The following is a 14714-nucleotide window of genomic DNA, read 5'->3' as shown; positions in this document are numbered from 1 at the left end:
CACCCCACGACCCCTCCTTCCCTCCGCACTTTCTGTCGAACACTCAGTGCCAGACTTCAGGGCGGCGGCTAGGACGGAGGAGGAGGTGGGTGGGTTGGTGGGTGGAAGGTGGAAGGCGGTGGTAAAATTCCTTCCAGAAAGCATGACGTCAATGAGCCCTCTGCTGACGCCTCGCGTGCCGAGCGGGTCGATCAAGGATGGACATCGATCTCTCCGTCTCTCCCGCTCCCCTCGCCCCACCCCAACACCCCCCCCCCCCCCCCCCTCCCTGGCCCCCTTCCCACCTCTCCCTCCTCAGCCCACCTCTGGGCACAGAGACAGGCCATGCTGTTCACTCAACACAGCAACAACACTTTTTTTCTTCTTTTTTTTTCTTTTCTAGAAATTCCTTCTACTGCACCAATAATTAATCTCGTTCACTGAGTCTTTCCCAAAGGCTCATCGTCATCTATCCATCCACCCCGATTAGATTTACCCGTAGTTTGGTTACTTCACTCACACGGGCTCTCTCGCAATTAATTGTGACATGCATCATTATCATGACGCAACGACAACAATGACAGATCTGAGAGGTTTTGTTGTTGTTGCTGGTTTGCTTGGTTGGGTTTTTTTTCCCCCCTCCACAGAGAGCCTCAACCCCCTTCCTGTACAGAATGGAATCGCCCTAGCGTTCCGCGATTTTGATTGGCGGAAAGCGGCGCGATATATAGGATGTCTGTTCCTTGTTTAGCTTACTAGGTCGCATCGACGAAGCCGAGAGAAGGGGCGGAGCAAAAGCGAAGACTTGTGTGAGAAAGAGAGAGAGAGAGAGAGAAACAAAGTCTTGGGATCAGCTGAGAGAACTTGTTGTGTGGAGTGGAATCTGGCTCTAAAAGAGGTGTATAATTTGTGAAGGGGAAAAAAATTTGCTGCTACATAAAGTGTGTCGTGTGGTGGGCATGGAGAGGAAGTGTCCGCTCCACCCCAACTCTCTCCTGTGCCGGCATCGCCGGAAGGACGCCGCGGTAGGGGAGGGGGGAGGCAGCGGCCGAGTGGGGCGAGCGGCCGGGGCCCATGCCGGCAAAGTGGGGCAGATGAAGATCGTCGTCATACCCACGACGGGAGGTCAGCTGGAAGTGTGTGTGTCCCCAGCCGAGACGGTTCGAGGCCTGAAGCAGTTGCTGGCCAGAAAGTACAGGATAGCCCCGGCCCGCATCCACCTCCTGCACAAAGAGAGGTGAGTGAACTCGTGAACCCCGACCGGACCTCTCCATCCCACCCCCTTCCCCCTCCCTAGCTCGCTCCCGCTGCTGCTGTGACGTCAAACACTATCTGCGGTTTGACCTCTGACCTCACGTGAAGCATGCAGGCGGGCAAAGCGAGAGAGAGAGAGAGCTGACGACTTCTTTTGCTGGCCTGTCAGAAAATGGGGTCAGGGTGCGGGGGGTATCGGCCGACACAGAGGGGGGAGTGGGGGGGGGCTTTGAATGGATGGAACTGTTCTATACCCACCCCCTTCTCCCCTCCACCAATCTCTGCTGTTGGGACAGTACAGCTGTTTCCTTTGTTTCACGGCATTGGTACTGACTGGTAGACCTCATCACACTGACTGGACAAGACCCCATCGCTGCACGGTTCACAACAAAGAATGCACGCACCATTGTTGTAAAAGTGGTTCTCCCAAACCCAACGTCACGCACGCAGACCCACAGTGAGAGTGCGGCAGGTCCGGTAGAGGCAGGCAGTTCATGGGTGCCTATCTGTATACTTTTAAAATAGTCCATTCGAGTTTTTCGCAAGTTCGCGAGTACTAAGATAATTGTCATTGCAGCCATGTTTGATTATCGTGTGGTGCTCTCACCTCCCCCCCCCCCCTCCCCCCTCTCTCTCTCTCTATTCTTCTCTTTCCCTCTGTCCCTCTCTCCTCTTTCTTCCCATCCATACTTGTGTGTGTACTGTTTGTGGTGGATGTAGAATTGTCAGCAGGGACAGATTCGAAGAATAGATTATGGCGTGCAAAAATCTTTATCCACTTGAATAAAAACGTTTTGATTCTCTCTCTCTCTCTCTCTCTCTCTCTCTCTCTCTCTGTCTGTCTGTCTGTCTATCTATCAATCTGTCTAATACACATATCTCTCTCACTTCTTTCTCACTCTAACACCGGCACACACACACACACACACGTGTATCATGCACACGTGGTTTCAGGTACTCTCTCTCTCTCCATTTTTTTTCCATCAAGGGCTCTTTTACAGTGCTTCTGTTCCTATACCTTTCCCTCTTCCCACTCCCTTTTTCCCCATAGTCAATTGATGTCAGATATAAAATTGAAGAACACACACACACACACACACACACACACACACTCACTCACTCACTCACTCACTCACTCACTCACTCTTAGTATGGAAAAACAACAACACACACTCACTCAACACATACACACACACGCACACACACACGCACACACACACACTTGCACAGTGCTCTTTATGTGTGTTGGAGCGCACTCACTGCTGTTACATAATTGACTCAGTGCCCCCATGGCATCAGCTTGTGTCCTGGAAAAGAGAGAAGAAGAAGGAAGAAGAAGAAAAAATAAATGTCGGAGATTAGCAGACGCAGGCAGCACATGAATTTGGCAGGTAGCGCATGCCAGTGACGTCATGCTGTAGGTGCAGAAGCACCGGAGAGTGTGGAGCAAAACAAGCTGTTGGCGTAGATGATGATGGTGATGATGCATGCATGCACCCTAAGGGGAGCTGAGAAAATAGACGTATGTGTGCCTGACGTAGGTTCCCCCTTACTTGTGGGTCTTTCTCTTTCTGTCTCACACATGCTGTATTTGTATGCATGCACACACACACACACACACACACACACACACACACACACACATACATATACACATCGTGTAGACATGAATTTCTCTCTCTCTTTTCTCATACCCTCCCCCCCTACACACACACACATGTATGCATCATGTAGACATGAATTTCTACTCTCATAACCGCCTCCCCTCCCTGCACGCACGCACACACACACACACACACACACATATTATCCTCTCTCTCTCTCTCTCTCTCTCATTGTCTCTCTTGCAGCCCCTTTTCTCTCTTTTTTTTTATACATTTTTTATTTCTTTCAAGGACTGGCTTAAGAAAATCCTTGTTTTCCTACTTGATCATGTCAGGCTCAGTATCAGTATCAGTAGCTCAAGGAGGCATCACTGCGTTTGGTCAAATCCATATAATTATGCAACATCACATCTGCCAAGCAGATGCCTGACCAGCAGCGTAACCCCCAACACGCTTAGTTAGGCCTTGAGAAAAAATAAAAATGAAAAATAAATAAACTGAAATTTTTTTTTTTTAATAAAATAAAATAAAATATTTTTTAAAAATTTTAACGAAAATGTATTCAAATTGATTCTTTTGCTCTGACTGCGTTTCTGTCCGAATGTGATTCACTCTCTCACACAGACACAGGTGTGCACATATGTATACACTAACACACACACACCCACACACACACACACACACACACACACACACACAAGCACTTGATCTAACAATTGAGTACATGCATGAAAATTGGAATGTAAACAACATGCCATCATATTTGCACCTGTGTGAATATATTATAATATGTAGACATATGATGTGTGCACAAGCTAGTCACTGTAGCCCCAGACATTGTGTTTGTATTATGTATTGATACACACACACACACACACACACACACATATATATATATATATATAATATATACATATATATATATGCCCACTCTCAGTCTCTCTCTCTCCCAGTTGCTGTCACACTTGCTGTCTATTTCACTCTCTCTCTCTCTCTTTCACTTAATCAGACACTCACACCTACACACACATCCACACACAGACACCCACACATACAAACACAGACAGACTCTCTCTCTCTCTCTCTCACACACACACACACACACACACACACACACACACACAGGGGGCGGTTGGAGCGGGTGGGGGGGAGAAAGATGGCATTTGAATAGGCTATAGAATTATGCTGTGTGTGTGTGTGTCGTGCACAAGGCACATCAACAGCTGAGAAGCATGTGGGTGGCCAAGTTCATGACACATTACTCTCCCTTTTACAAGGGAGAATTCGTCACAGCTTCGGACAGTTCGAAAGCCATGTCAGGGACAATATTGTAAAAAACTTATGTGTAATCGTATTTGTGTGTGTGTGTGTGTGTGTGTGGTCCACATTGACTATGAAACAGCAAGACTGTCCTTTTCCCTTGGCAGCAGTATATGTTCAGTCTTTGAACATTAAACTTAAAGCCGATGTGGTGAAATGTATCAGTCTGCAATGTGCACACTTCGACACTTCCGTGAAACTGAAACTGACAATTTAATCAAAGGGGCCAAATCTTCTTGCATATGCATATATATATATATATATATATATATATATATATAAGGTCATGAATGTTTGATGGACTAAAAAAAAAAAATATATATATATATATATACATATAAATCACGTGCAGTTTTTTCCATTGGTAATATTGGAGAGAATTTGATTCTGACTAAGAATCACATGCTCTGTTCCTCTTTTACAAGTTTGCTGTATCATGATAATCAGTTTGGTGAATCATTTTACGTTCATTTTATAACAGATTCATAGGATTTTCTTATATAGATATATATATATATATATGTCACTTTTTATTAACATTTGTCCTGTCTTCCGTGACATGGGGGAAAATATATATATATATATATATATATATATATATATATATATACACATGTGCATAAAAAAATCTCTGGATTAAACAGAAAGCATATGAAATGTTCTCTGAGTCTGTGTAATATTTCTCTTTCTGAATAAATTTTGGATGTGAAATTCTGTCTTTGTTGTTTCCTCTGTGTGTGTGTGTGTGTGTGTGTGTGGGCAATCTGTATCACATAAAAGATGAATAAATGTGTGTATGTTCATTCATGTGTGTGTGCATGCATATGTGCAGGAGCGCAGATGCATCTTTGCATGTGTGTGTGTGTGTGTGTGTGTGTGTGTGTGCATGTCAGTCTATATCACATAAATGATAAAAGATGAATGAATGAGTGTATGTTCATGCACGTGTTTGTGTGTGCACGTATACATCAGTCGGGCATCTGTTCCCCCAACCTTTACTTTTTAAGCAGATGTGGTGTGTCATATAGGGATCAGTCCACCGACTTTGACACTTCTTTGAAACTGAAACTCTGTGTGTGTGTGTGTGTGTACTGTATGTGTGTGTTTGTGTGTGTGTGTTCCATAGGAACAGGATAAGAGGAGATTTTTTTTTTTTTTAAGCTGAGTAAAGCTTTTTTTTCTGTTATTAGGCCTGTTGGTATTGTTTTTATCTCGTCGTTGTAAACTGGGTTTTTTGGGGGGGGTTTGGTAACAACAGCTTGACTCACAGTGTTGGGCATGACATGACAGCTCTAGCTGATCATTGCTTCACATGTTTGTGAGCGGGTGACTTTTTTTTTTTTTTTCTTTGGTTTGTTTTCCCACCCGAAACGAATTCGAACACCCAGTGTCTGTGTACACAGAGCACTGACGTCAGCAGCCGTGGATTGCTGTGAGGTCTGCCGGGCCGTCAACATGGTCCTTTTCCCCTCACCCGCTTTGCGCAATGCGCCATCGTTTCGCTCACTGAGTGTGCAATCACGGCCCTGAAAAGAGGGGGTTTGCGACATAACCACCTCACCTTTCCTTTTCGGGGAGGAATAACGGCCTTGTGGAGAAAAAGGTATTGGCAATGACGGCTTAATTTGTCCGTTGTTTGCGAGTTCGGGGGGGAGGGGTGTTGAGGAAAACCTGGAAGCGATCAGCCTACCCTAACACCCCTCTGCGAGATCGGACCGTCGACTCGTCTTCATTCAGGTCTTGTTGTCTGCTCGGGAGTGCAGTGACGTAGACAGAACCGCCCCCCCACCCCCCTTTTCTTTATAAAAAGCCTCCACTACCACCACCTCTCTCTCTCTCTCTCTCTCTCTTGGGTTCAGAAACTGTTAACGAATAGAAAATGTGTGATACTGATAATCTTTTAAGAAAAATGAAAATATATGACATCGATCAGCTGGATCTCTCTCTCTCTCTCTCTCTCTCTCTCTCTCTCTCTCAATCTGACATCATTCACTTACTTAGGCGGGTTGACATTAAAACAGTACGTAGGCTGGTTGTGCGAGCAAGTCAGTTGAACTTTTTAGGTTTTGTTTAGGCTTCGACTGCAGCCTACTTGCTGGTCATGTCTCGCGGTCTGTGTTATTTTACTTTTGTGTAAGCCAAGAACATTTTTCGCGTCTACCGTAAAAAATATACATATACATATGTGTGTGTGTGTCAGTGAAAGAATCAGGAAGTCATATCTGCTGCTGAATATGAAGTGGGTGTACAAGAGTTTTAAAAAGAAATTGTTGAAGTGAGAGATTATGGGAGCACCTACAGGTGTTTCTCTTTCTTCTTCTACTTTTGTGTAAGCCGAGAACATTTTTCGCGTCTACCAAAAAATATACATATATGTGTATATATATATGTGTGTGTGTGTGTGTGCGTGTCAGTGAAAGATTCAGGATGTCATATCTGCTGGCTGAATATGAAGTGGATGTACACGAGTTTTAAAAAAAAACTGTTAGTGAGAGATAATGGGAGATTACTGGATGTTGGATATAACTAATCCTTTCAGTGTTTTGTTTTTGTTGTTGATGTTAGTGTGTGTGTGTGTGTGTGTGCACGTGTGTGTTTTGTTATTGCTTTTTTTACTTCTTCTTCTTTTTTTCAGCACATTTTGCAAAACTGACGAAAACTAGTTTCAGACCCTGAGATAGAGAATGTTTAGAAAAAAACAGCTAGTTGAATTGTTTTCTGACTGCGGGGTTGGGGGGGAAGGGGGGGGGGGGGGACTTAGAAGAATGTGGATGAGGGTGAGAGGGAAGGAAAGGGGCTGATGTTAGTGTTATTAATTTCAGTTTCAGTAGCTCAAGGAGGCGTCACTGCGTTCGGACAAATCCATATACGCTACACCACATCTGCCAAGCAGATGCCTGACCAGCAGCGTAACCCAACGCGCTTAGTCAGGCCTTGAGAAATGTCAGTGATAGGAACCGAGGTTAGGAGAGGGGGGGGGGGATAAAGGGGAATAACTGGGGCGTGAGAAATGCACGGGAACTGAAAACGACCCTGACCCCGAGGTCAGCTCAAGAGCACGTGAATTGTGGTTCATTGCCTGTACTGGGGTATAGTAAAGTAGTGTGGATGACATGGTAGTGGGATGTGGGTGGTGTGGAGGGCTGGTGTGTGTGTGGTGGGGAGGGGGGGGGTTGGGGGGAGGGGAGACAACATATCTGCCTGGAGCTGGCTTCACCTCAACGTTATCCCCCCCCCCCGCCCCCCAACCTCCACCTCCCTCCACTGCTCCGACTACTGGGTATGATGATTGGTACTTGGAAGTGATGAACTTATGTTATTATGACGTATCGGTGTCACAAATGTTTACATTACCTGTCGGAAACATGTATAATGCTGTGCTGTGCTCTTTGGTGTGGCTTCTAGTTACCTGTGTGTGTGTATTATGTGTGTGTGTGTGTGTATTCTGTGTAATCTGTGTGTGTGTGTTAACAGTGAGATAATCGGAAGGGGTTAGGGTGGATATAAACAGTGAAATTTGATACTTCCTTATAACACAGCGCTGTTACTATGATCTCCGTATCTGTGTGTGTGTGTGTGTGTGTGTGTGTGTGTGAGTGCGTGTGCACGCATATATTTTCGTAGGTTTACAAAAAGAAAACGATCAGTTCAGAAAGTGGACAGTGGATGAGTGGAGAGATTTTTTTTTTTTTAATTGTTTTAAAGCTTCCAGATACAGATCAGATTTCAAAGATGGAAATTAAAGTATCAAAACAGACAAGGCAGAACTGTTTCAGGCTGTGAATGCAGTGTCCAGATGAGAGCTGTATATCTGTGGGGCTACAAGTACTACATTGTGCCTTGAAACCACTCAAGTCGGTCGGTTTCTTTGACACTGTTGACATTCACAGTGACACCGACACAAACACGTCACTGCCCACGTCACCTGACGACAGTACATGTATACAATGCTGGGTCATCCGTTTGCCTGTTGGCTTTTTAACTTCCTTCTGCATACACACTTCACTCACGCCATGTGAATAGAAGCTAGTAGTGTAATAGAGAAGGAAACAGGACAAACATTCTGGTGGATTAAGAAAGGAGCAATTGTGAAGCCTGTCAGAGGGAAAAGGGTATGACGTAAGGTTTGCTGTTTTCTTTACAGGGCAGCGCTGTGTATGGACAAAGCAGGCTGCTCTTTTATATGATGCTGACTTGAGAAAGGATGGGGGCTAAAGTCCTTTGACATTTAAAAAGAAATTTATTACAAGAAAACGAGAAGGAAGGGAAATATGTTTCTTGAGACCCGTTAGAAACGGTGTGTGATCAGATTTCTGTGACAGATTAGGCAATACACACTTGTAACACTGAAAGAGCAAAGAACAAACAGTAATCTGAAAGAAGATAACAGATGTCCAAAACCGATTGCAAAACGCAGTACGCTAAATAGTAAAGATTATTCATACGCGCGCACAGAGCCCTGACTATTTGGTTCACTACAGTGCTGACAGGTTCTATACCTTGCCTGCAGTCACGGAGTCAGGTAGGTGTTTACTTCTGACACCTTGGTACTGTTCCCCGTCTGCAGTGATTAATCAGGGGAGGTAAGAGAGGAGCGGGGTGGGGGTGGGGCCAGACACAGCACCAAGTTGTCTGAACACCTGACAGCAGGCAAAGGACTAGAACCTGTCAGCACAGCACCAAGGTGTTTGAAGACGTAACTGCAGACGGGGGGACAGTAGCAAGATGTCAGAAGTAAACACCTGACTGCAGGCAAAGGTATAGAACGTGTCATCATTGTAGTGTAACCAAACAGTCAGGGCTCTGTGTGTGCGATTCGCAGCGGCAGCCGATCGATAAAGCTGGTGTTGTTTCAGACCGTGCTGCATGCGTAGGGCTTGACCTTTTGGAAGCGAAGTGCCAACACCGGTGAATGACGCACGGTGGCGTGGCGTGGCGTTGTTTGCGTGTGTACGTATGCGTGTGTGTGTGTGTTTGAGAGAGAGAGAGGGAGAGAGTGTGTGTGTGTGTGTTTGAGAGAGAGAGAGGGAGAGAGAGTGTGTGTGTGTGTGTGTGGCCGGTGTAGTTGGGGACCTGTCTATACCACACAACCCACTGCACTGCTGTTGTGTTGGCCTGGCGTGCGTAAGGATGAAGGAGAAAGGGAAGGGGGGGCTGGGGGTGAAGCGGGGGGAGAGGGTGATTAGCAGGTGGCAGCTTCATTGACACGGCAGTCAGCTCCCTACATACAGACAGCCTTGCCTTGTAGTGCTCCATTTCCTTTTGCGGCAACAGCGTGCATGCATCCTCACAGAAAGGTGTGCCCCACCCCTTCCTGCACCCCCCGCCCCCCTCCTCTCCCCGTCCTTCCCCTCCCGCCAGCCTCCTCAACACTGCACCCTACATGGAGCTGTCAGCTGAGCTAGGGGGGAAGGGGTGGAGGTGAGTGAACATGTGTGTGTGAATCAGAATCAGAAGCAATTTTAATGTCAACAAGGTTTTATAAGACACGCATGCAAAGTTCCATTTTTGGCACACAAAAAAAAAGAAAAAAAGAGCAAAACAAAATAGATGAATATTGAACAAGAGATTGAATCACTCCTGACGCTATGACGTTTTTGGCAGTAGTTACTGACAAATTTCCCAAACAGTCCCACAAGCTTGTCTACCAGTTGACTGGGTTTAATAATAATTATTTGGATCGTATTTTAAAAAAATTTGTATGAATTCTATTCAAATTTCTTTGTATCATTCACAGTCATCTAAGAAATGATATTCATCCTCTATTGTTTGACATTGTAAACATAGTCTTCTTTCTTTTGGGATGTTGAAATATCTGCTTTTTTCTATTGCGAAATCATGACAGGATATTCTTAATTTGCACAAAGATCGTTTTTGATTATAATTAAGATATCCTTCAAGCAAATAAAGTTCGGTTCTGTATTCATGAGTACTTTTTATTATAAAATAGTAGTTTAGAGTCATTTTCAGATTTGTTTCTCTTCCAGAATAAAACATATTCGTATTCTAGTTTATTCATTATAACGTGGCTGAGTCTAAGAATATTGAATGTTGACAGGTTATTCCAAACGTGTCTTAAATCAAGTGTGTGGAGGGGGGTTGGTGTGGTTGACAACGTCACAGCGCATGATGCATCCCCTGAAATCGAAGTGTTGGAGGTGCAGTATTGGTCATTAACACAACAGCAGCGTAATTTTGGACTGGCGTGGTATTTTGCGTGGTATTTTTCAAATATATATATACATGTCCAAATTTGGGCATGTTATCTTGGTACCAGTTAGATTATCGATAACCGGTATTTTGAGGTAATGAGGTATTTATAAATAGATCAGTCTATTTTTAGCTCAGGTTGGAGGGCTGTGTAGGTTCGGTCTGTATTGGGCAGGCCCCCCGCCATCAGAATTGTCCCGGGTGTTTTGTTGTTGTTGTTGTTGTTGTATTCTTGGACTGATACATATTTTAGTCATGGTGTGGCCAGTGTTGCTGAACAAGTGTCTGCAGATCTTGTTGCTTCCCTCATCTTGGTGGTGTCAGCTGACCAGCATGTTGTCAGTGTCGACTCGCTTCTGGCATGTATACATTGTATAATGCTGTATTTCTAGTCTGTGACTTTTTTTTTTCTCCTTATATTTTCTTCATAAAAAAAGTATGTCTTAACCAGTTGGTGTGACCATTGTTTAAAAAAAAAAAAAAGAAAAAAAAAGAAAAAAAGAAGACATGAGCATAATACCAAATGTTATTAATATTTGTATTAGTTACATGAAATATGGAACATATTCATGTGCCCTCCCCCCCACCCCTTTCCACCCCCTTAGGCTTTCCTAAAATAAACACGTCTTGTTTTGTCTTGTCTTGTCTTGTCATTTTAAAGGTGACTGACTGTTCATTGCTTGTCTGAAGGTTTCTCTCTGTCACGGTGGCGGTATCTCACTGTCGTACTGTAAGCTGGACCCCGCTGGTACACTAAGCCTGTCATTTAGCGGTTAACTAGCAAGCTGCCGTCTACTGTGGCGTGGTAGAGACACATGACTGCCCATCGCTGTCATTAGCGTAGTTCTGTAGGCGTCAGCATGTTGTAATTCCCTTGCTACTTAACTGCTTTTCTCCTACCTACTAGGGCGGAAATCCCCACACGTGTACGTGTGCATGTGTGGCAGGACTGGGAATTAAGTGGCTGACCCAGATTGAAGTGGGTCGGTTAAGTAGGTGAGTGACCTGCACTGGACGGGTTTGTAGCTTGTTCCTTGCTGATGACATTAATTGAAGATGTTCGTTGCTGTGTGTGTCTGTGTCTGTCTGTCTGTCTGTCTGTCTGTCTGTCTCTCTCTCTCTCTCTCTCTCTCTCTCTCTGTGTGTGTGTGTGTGTGTGTGTGTGTGTGTGTGTGTAGATTAGCAAGGACATATTGGAAGAATGGGCCATGCGTAAAATCTTAACCCTTGAACAAGAAACGTTTTGTGTTATGAGTTCTCTCTCTCCTTCTCTTATGTCTCTCTCTCTCTCTCTCTCTCTCTCTCTCTCTCTCTCTCTCTCTCTCTCTCTCTTTGTGTGTGTGTTCCTCATTATCTTATGCATACACACATACATTTATCCTACTTTTTTTTCTATGCGTTATGTTCTCTGTCCACCTGCATGACTTATATTATTATACATATGTGCTTGCATCCATCTTTGTGTTAATTTAATGCACAACTGATTCACACCCTCCGCCCCCCCACCCCCCCACCCCGCCCCCTTCCCTTCCTCATAGACTCTTAACTACTGGCAGAGAGAACAAGAGACATTTGTTCGAGGGAATGTTTGACAGTTTCACAGGATGATGTGAAAGTTGAAGTGAATGTGATTCTGTGTGTGTGTGTGTGTGTGTGTGCATCCTGGTGGACAACGAGGGCTGTGTGCATCATCATTATTTCCTCCGGTGAACCTGAACGTTCTCTTTCGGTGCATGCAGTCACCACACACACACACACACACACACACACACACACACACACACACACACGTACGCACAGAGAGAGCAGTGTCGTGTTGTCAGAGTAAAAGGGGAGGCAAAGTGCACTATCACCCCCACCACAACCCACACACCCATTCCCGCCAACGCCCAACAACAACAATAATGACTGATTCATTATGACAGTTCTTCTCACCTGCAATCCGCTGTCAGAGGTTCGTGTAAACTTTAACGTGACAGGTAGACAAACATGTATTTATGGAAAATAAATAACGCCATGATTAAGTACACATGAACTCCTGCAAAATTACACTGTAACATACAAACGCGCGCGCGCGCACACACACACGCACATACACACACAAACACACGCGCGCGCGCGCGTGCGCGCGGTAACATAACCCCACTGCGCTGGTGTAGTATTACCACACACACACGCATGCACACAACACACACACACACACACACACACACAAACGCGCGCTCTCACGCACACACACTCACACTCACACACACACACACACACACACACGAGCTGTAAGATAACTCCACTACGCTGGTGTAGAGTTACCACTCAAAACAGTGACCCGCACCACCAATGTGAATCACAGGGAGGTCCATACTGTTGTCAGCAAAAGCTACTGTGACTGGTCAACGCGGACGGCAGTGGTTATATTATTTTGACAGACTTTATGCTCACGTGGCAGGCACTGTGTGGCTGCCTCCTCGCCTTGAAAACTGTTCTGTGGCTACTGCTAAAACACATCTATGCACACATTCATTTGTGTGTGTGTGTGTGTATAAAATTATATATATACATGTATGTGTGTGTATATATATATATATATATATATACATCCGCGCGCGCACGCACTGACGCACACACATATTATAGAACACGAGCGTGTACACGCATATTTACACAAAGACACAGGCGCGCGCGCACGCACACACACACTCACACGCGCACACGCACACACAGTCGCACTCCCCCCGTCGAACACGAATCAGCGCCGACATGCACAATACATGTACACGTTTTATTTATTCATTCATTTAAATTATTTGTTTGTTTAGTTATGAATCCGTTTTTGATTGAAGACGTCAATCGACGTCAGCGTTTGTTCGGTGGGTTATGGAAACAAGAACATACCCAGCATGCACACCCCCGAAAGCGGAGTATGGCTGCCTACATGGCGGGGTAAAAAAAAGTCATACACGAAAAAGCCGACTATTGTCCATACGAGTGAACGTGGGAGTTGCAGCCCATGAACGAAGGAGGAGAAGAAGAAGAATCCGTGACAGTTGTTGTTGATTTTTTTTTTTTTTTTTTTTTTTTTTTTTAATACTCTTTAAACCCGAACGACCCGTTTTTCAGGAAGGGTCTAAACCTTTTTTCACCGCCCAACAAGGAAGGGGTGGGGCACAGAAAGAGATTAATATGAGGGTTGGTGGTGGCGGGTAGATTGGGGGGTTGGGAGGGGGGGAGATAAAGGGGTTGGGGTAGGGTAGGGGTGAGGAGTTAAACCCGGGAGGTCCCTATAGAACCACTTTACACAGTGAGCCCCACCCCCTTGCACTGCACTGTGCCAACAAGGGTTGTTATGAAGGGAGGGGATGGGGGGGGGAGGGGTTGCCCCTGCTCTGTGTGTGTGAGGGTGCGTGAGGTCAGGCAGAGAGGGGGATTTATTAGACCCTCTCTCTCTGCCTGCTTTACTTGTGGCTTGGCAGTTGACGTGTCGTGTCGTCGTCTCACACCTGAGGAGACATTGCCCACGAGCACACACACACACACATCACACTTCTCTACGACGACGGCCCGCTCAGTCTACCTGTAAAATCTACCATCGTTATCACTGAGAGTTCCGAGTTCGCTCCTACTACTGTCATCTCGGCAATTAACTCCGAACTGGTTGTCTTCGAAGCTCGTCGTCAGCTGCAACAGTGAGCGATTCCTTTGCTCTGGCTTATTTGTTGGTTTGTTGTTGTTGTTGTTGTTGTTTTTTTTGGGGGGGCTGTTGTCCTGAGTTCAAACCTTCGCTGGGTGCCAGACTGACCTGAGTGACCTACCGAGTCCTGCAGGCAGTTGTCTGGAATCGGTTCTGACCTCTGACTGAGCCACCATGCCGGGTGGGTCTGGTGAAAGGTAAGCCACAGTTCCTCACAGGTGAGAAGAGAGAGAAAGAACAAAGAAAGACGAAGAGAGAGGGGTGGGTGGGGTGTTGAAAAGAAAAGGAAAGCGGGAGAGAATGAGAGAGAGAGAAAAAAACAAAGTTCTGGGAAGATGTTGCAAATGCTCTGTTTCACGGAGTTCATTTGGTTTCAGATTGCCTGCATTATCATAATTATCTTTGCGATGGTGAAATTGAAATAGTTTGTGAACAAAAGAGTCGATATTTAGGTTTAGTTTGTGAAATGGAGTCAATATTGATACACAACCAAAACTAATTATGTTGTGAAGCTTATAATCTTTCATCATTATCAATGTAGTTAGCTTTTTGCACAAACTGGGCCCCATAATGAAAAGAAATCCGCATCAGAAAAAAAAAAATTATGACTTCACAAATAACTGTGACTCTTGCTGGTGCGCACGCAACGTGAAATTGCA

At 45.1% G+C, this 14714-nt stretch overlaps 1 protein-coding gene across 1 annotated transcript in view; it reads left to right on the top strand.

Moving 5' to 3' along the window:
• The first annotated feature begins 722 nt into the window (after nt 1-722).
• LOC143280154 (midnolin-like) overlaps nt 723-14714 on the top strand; it is a 52453-nt gene continuing 38461 nt past the window's right edge. Inside the window, 1 exon segment of the mRNA XM_076584738.1 lies at nt 723-1216. Coding sequence (XP_076440853.1) covers nt 939-1216 — 278 coding nt within the window. The 5' untranslated portion in view covers nt 723-938.

This window comes from Babylonia areolata, chromosome 3 (assembly GCF_041734735.1).
Source record: "Babylonia areolata isolate BAREFJ2019XMU chromosome 3, ASM4173473v1, whole genome shotgun sequence".
Classification (NCBI taxonomy): Eukaryota; Metazoa; Mollusca; class Gastropoda; order Neogastropoda; family Buccinidae; genus Babylonia; species Babylonia areolata.
Note: the sequence above shows the minus strand (reverse complement) of the source record. Positions and strands in the feature narration are given on the sequence as shown.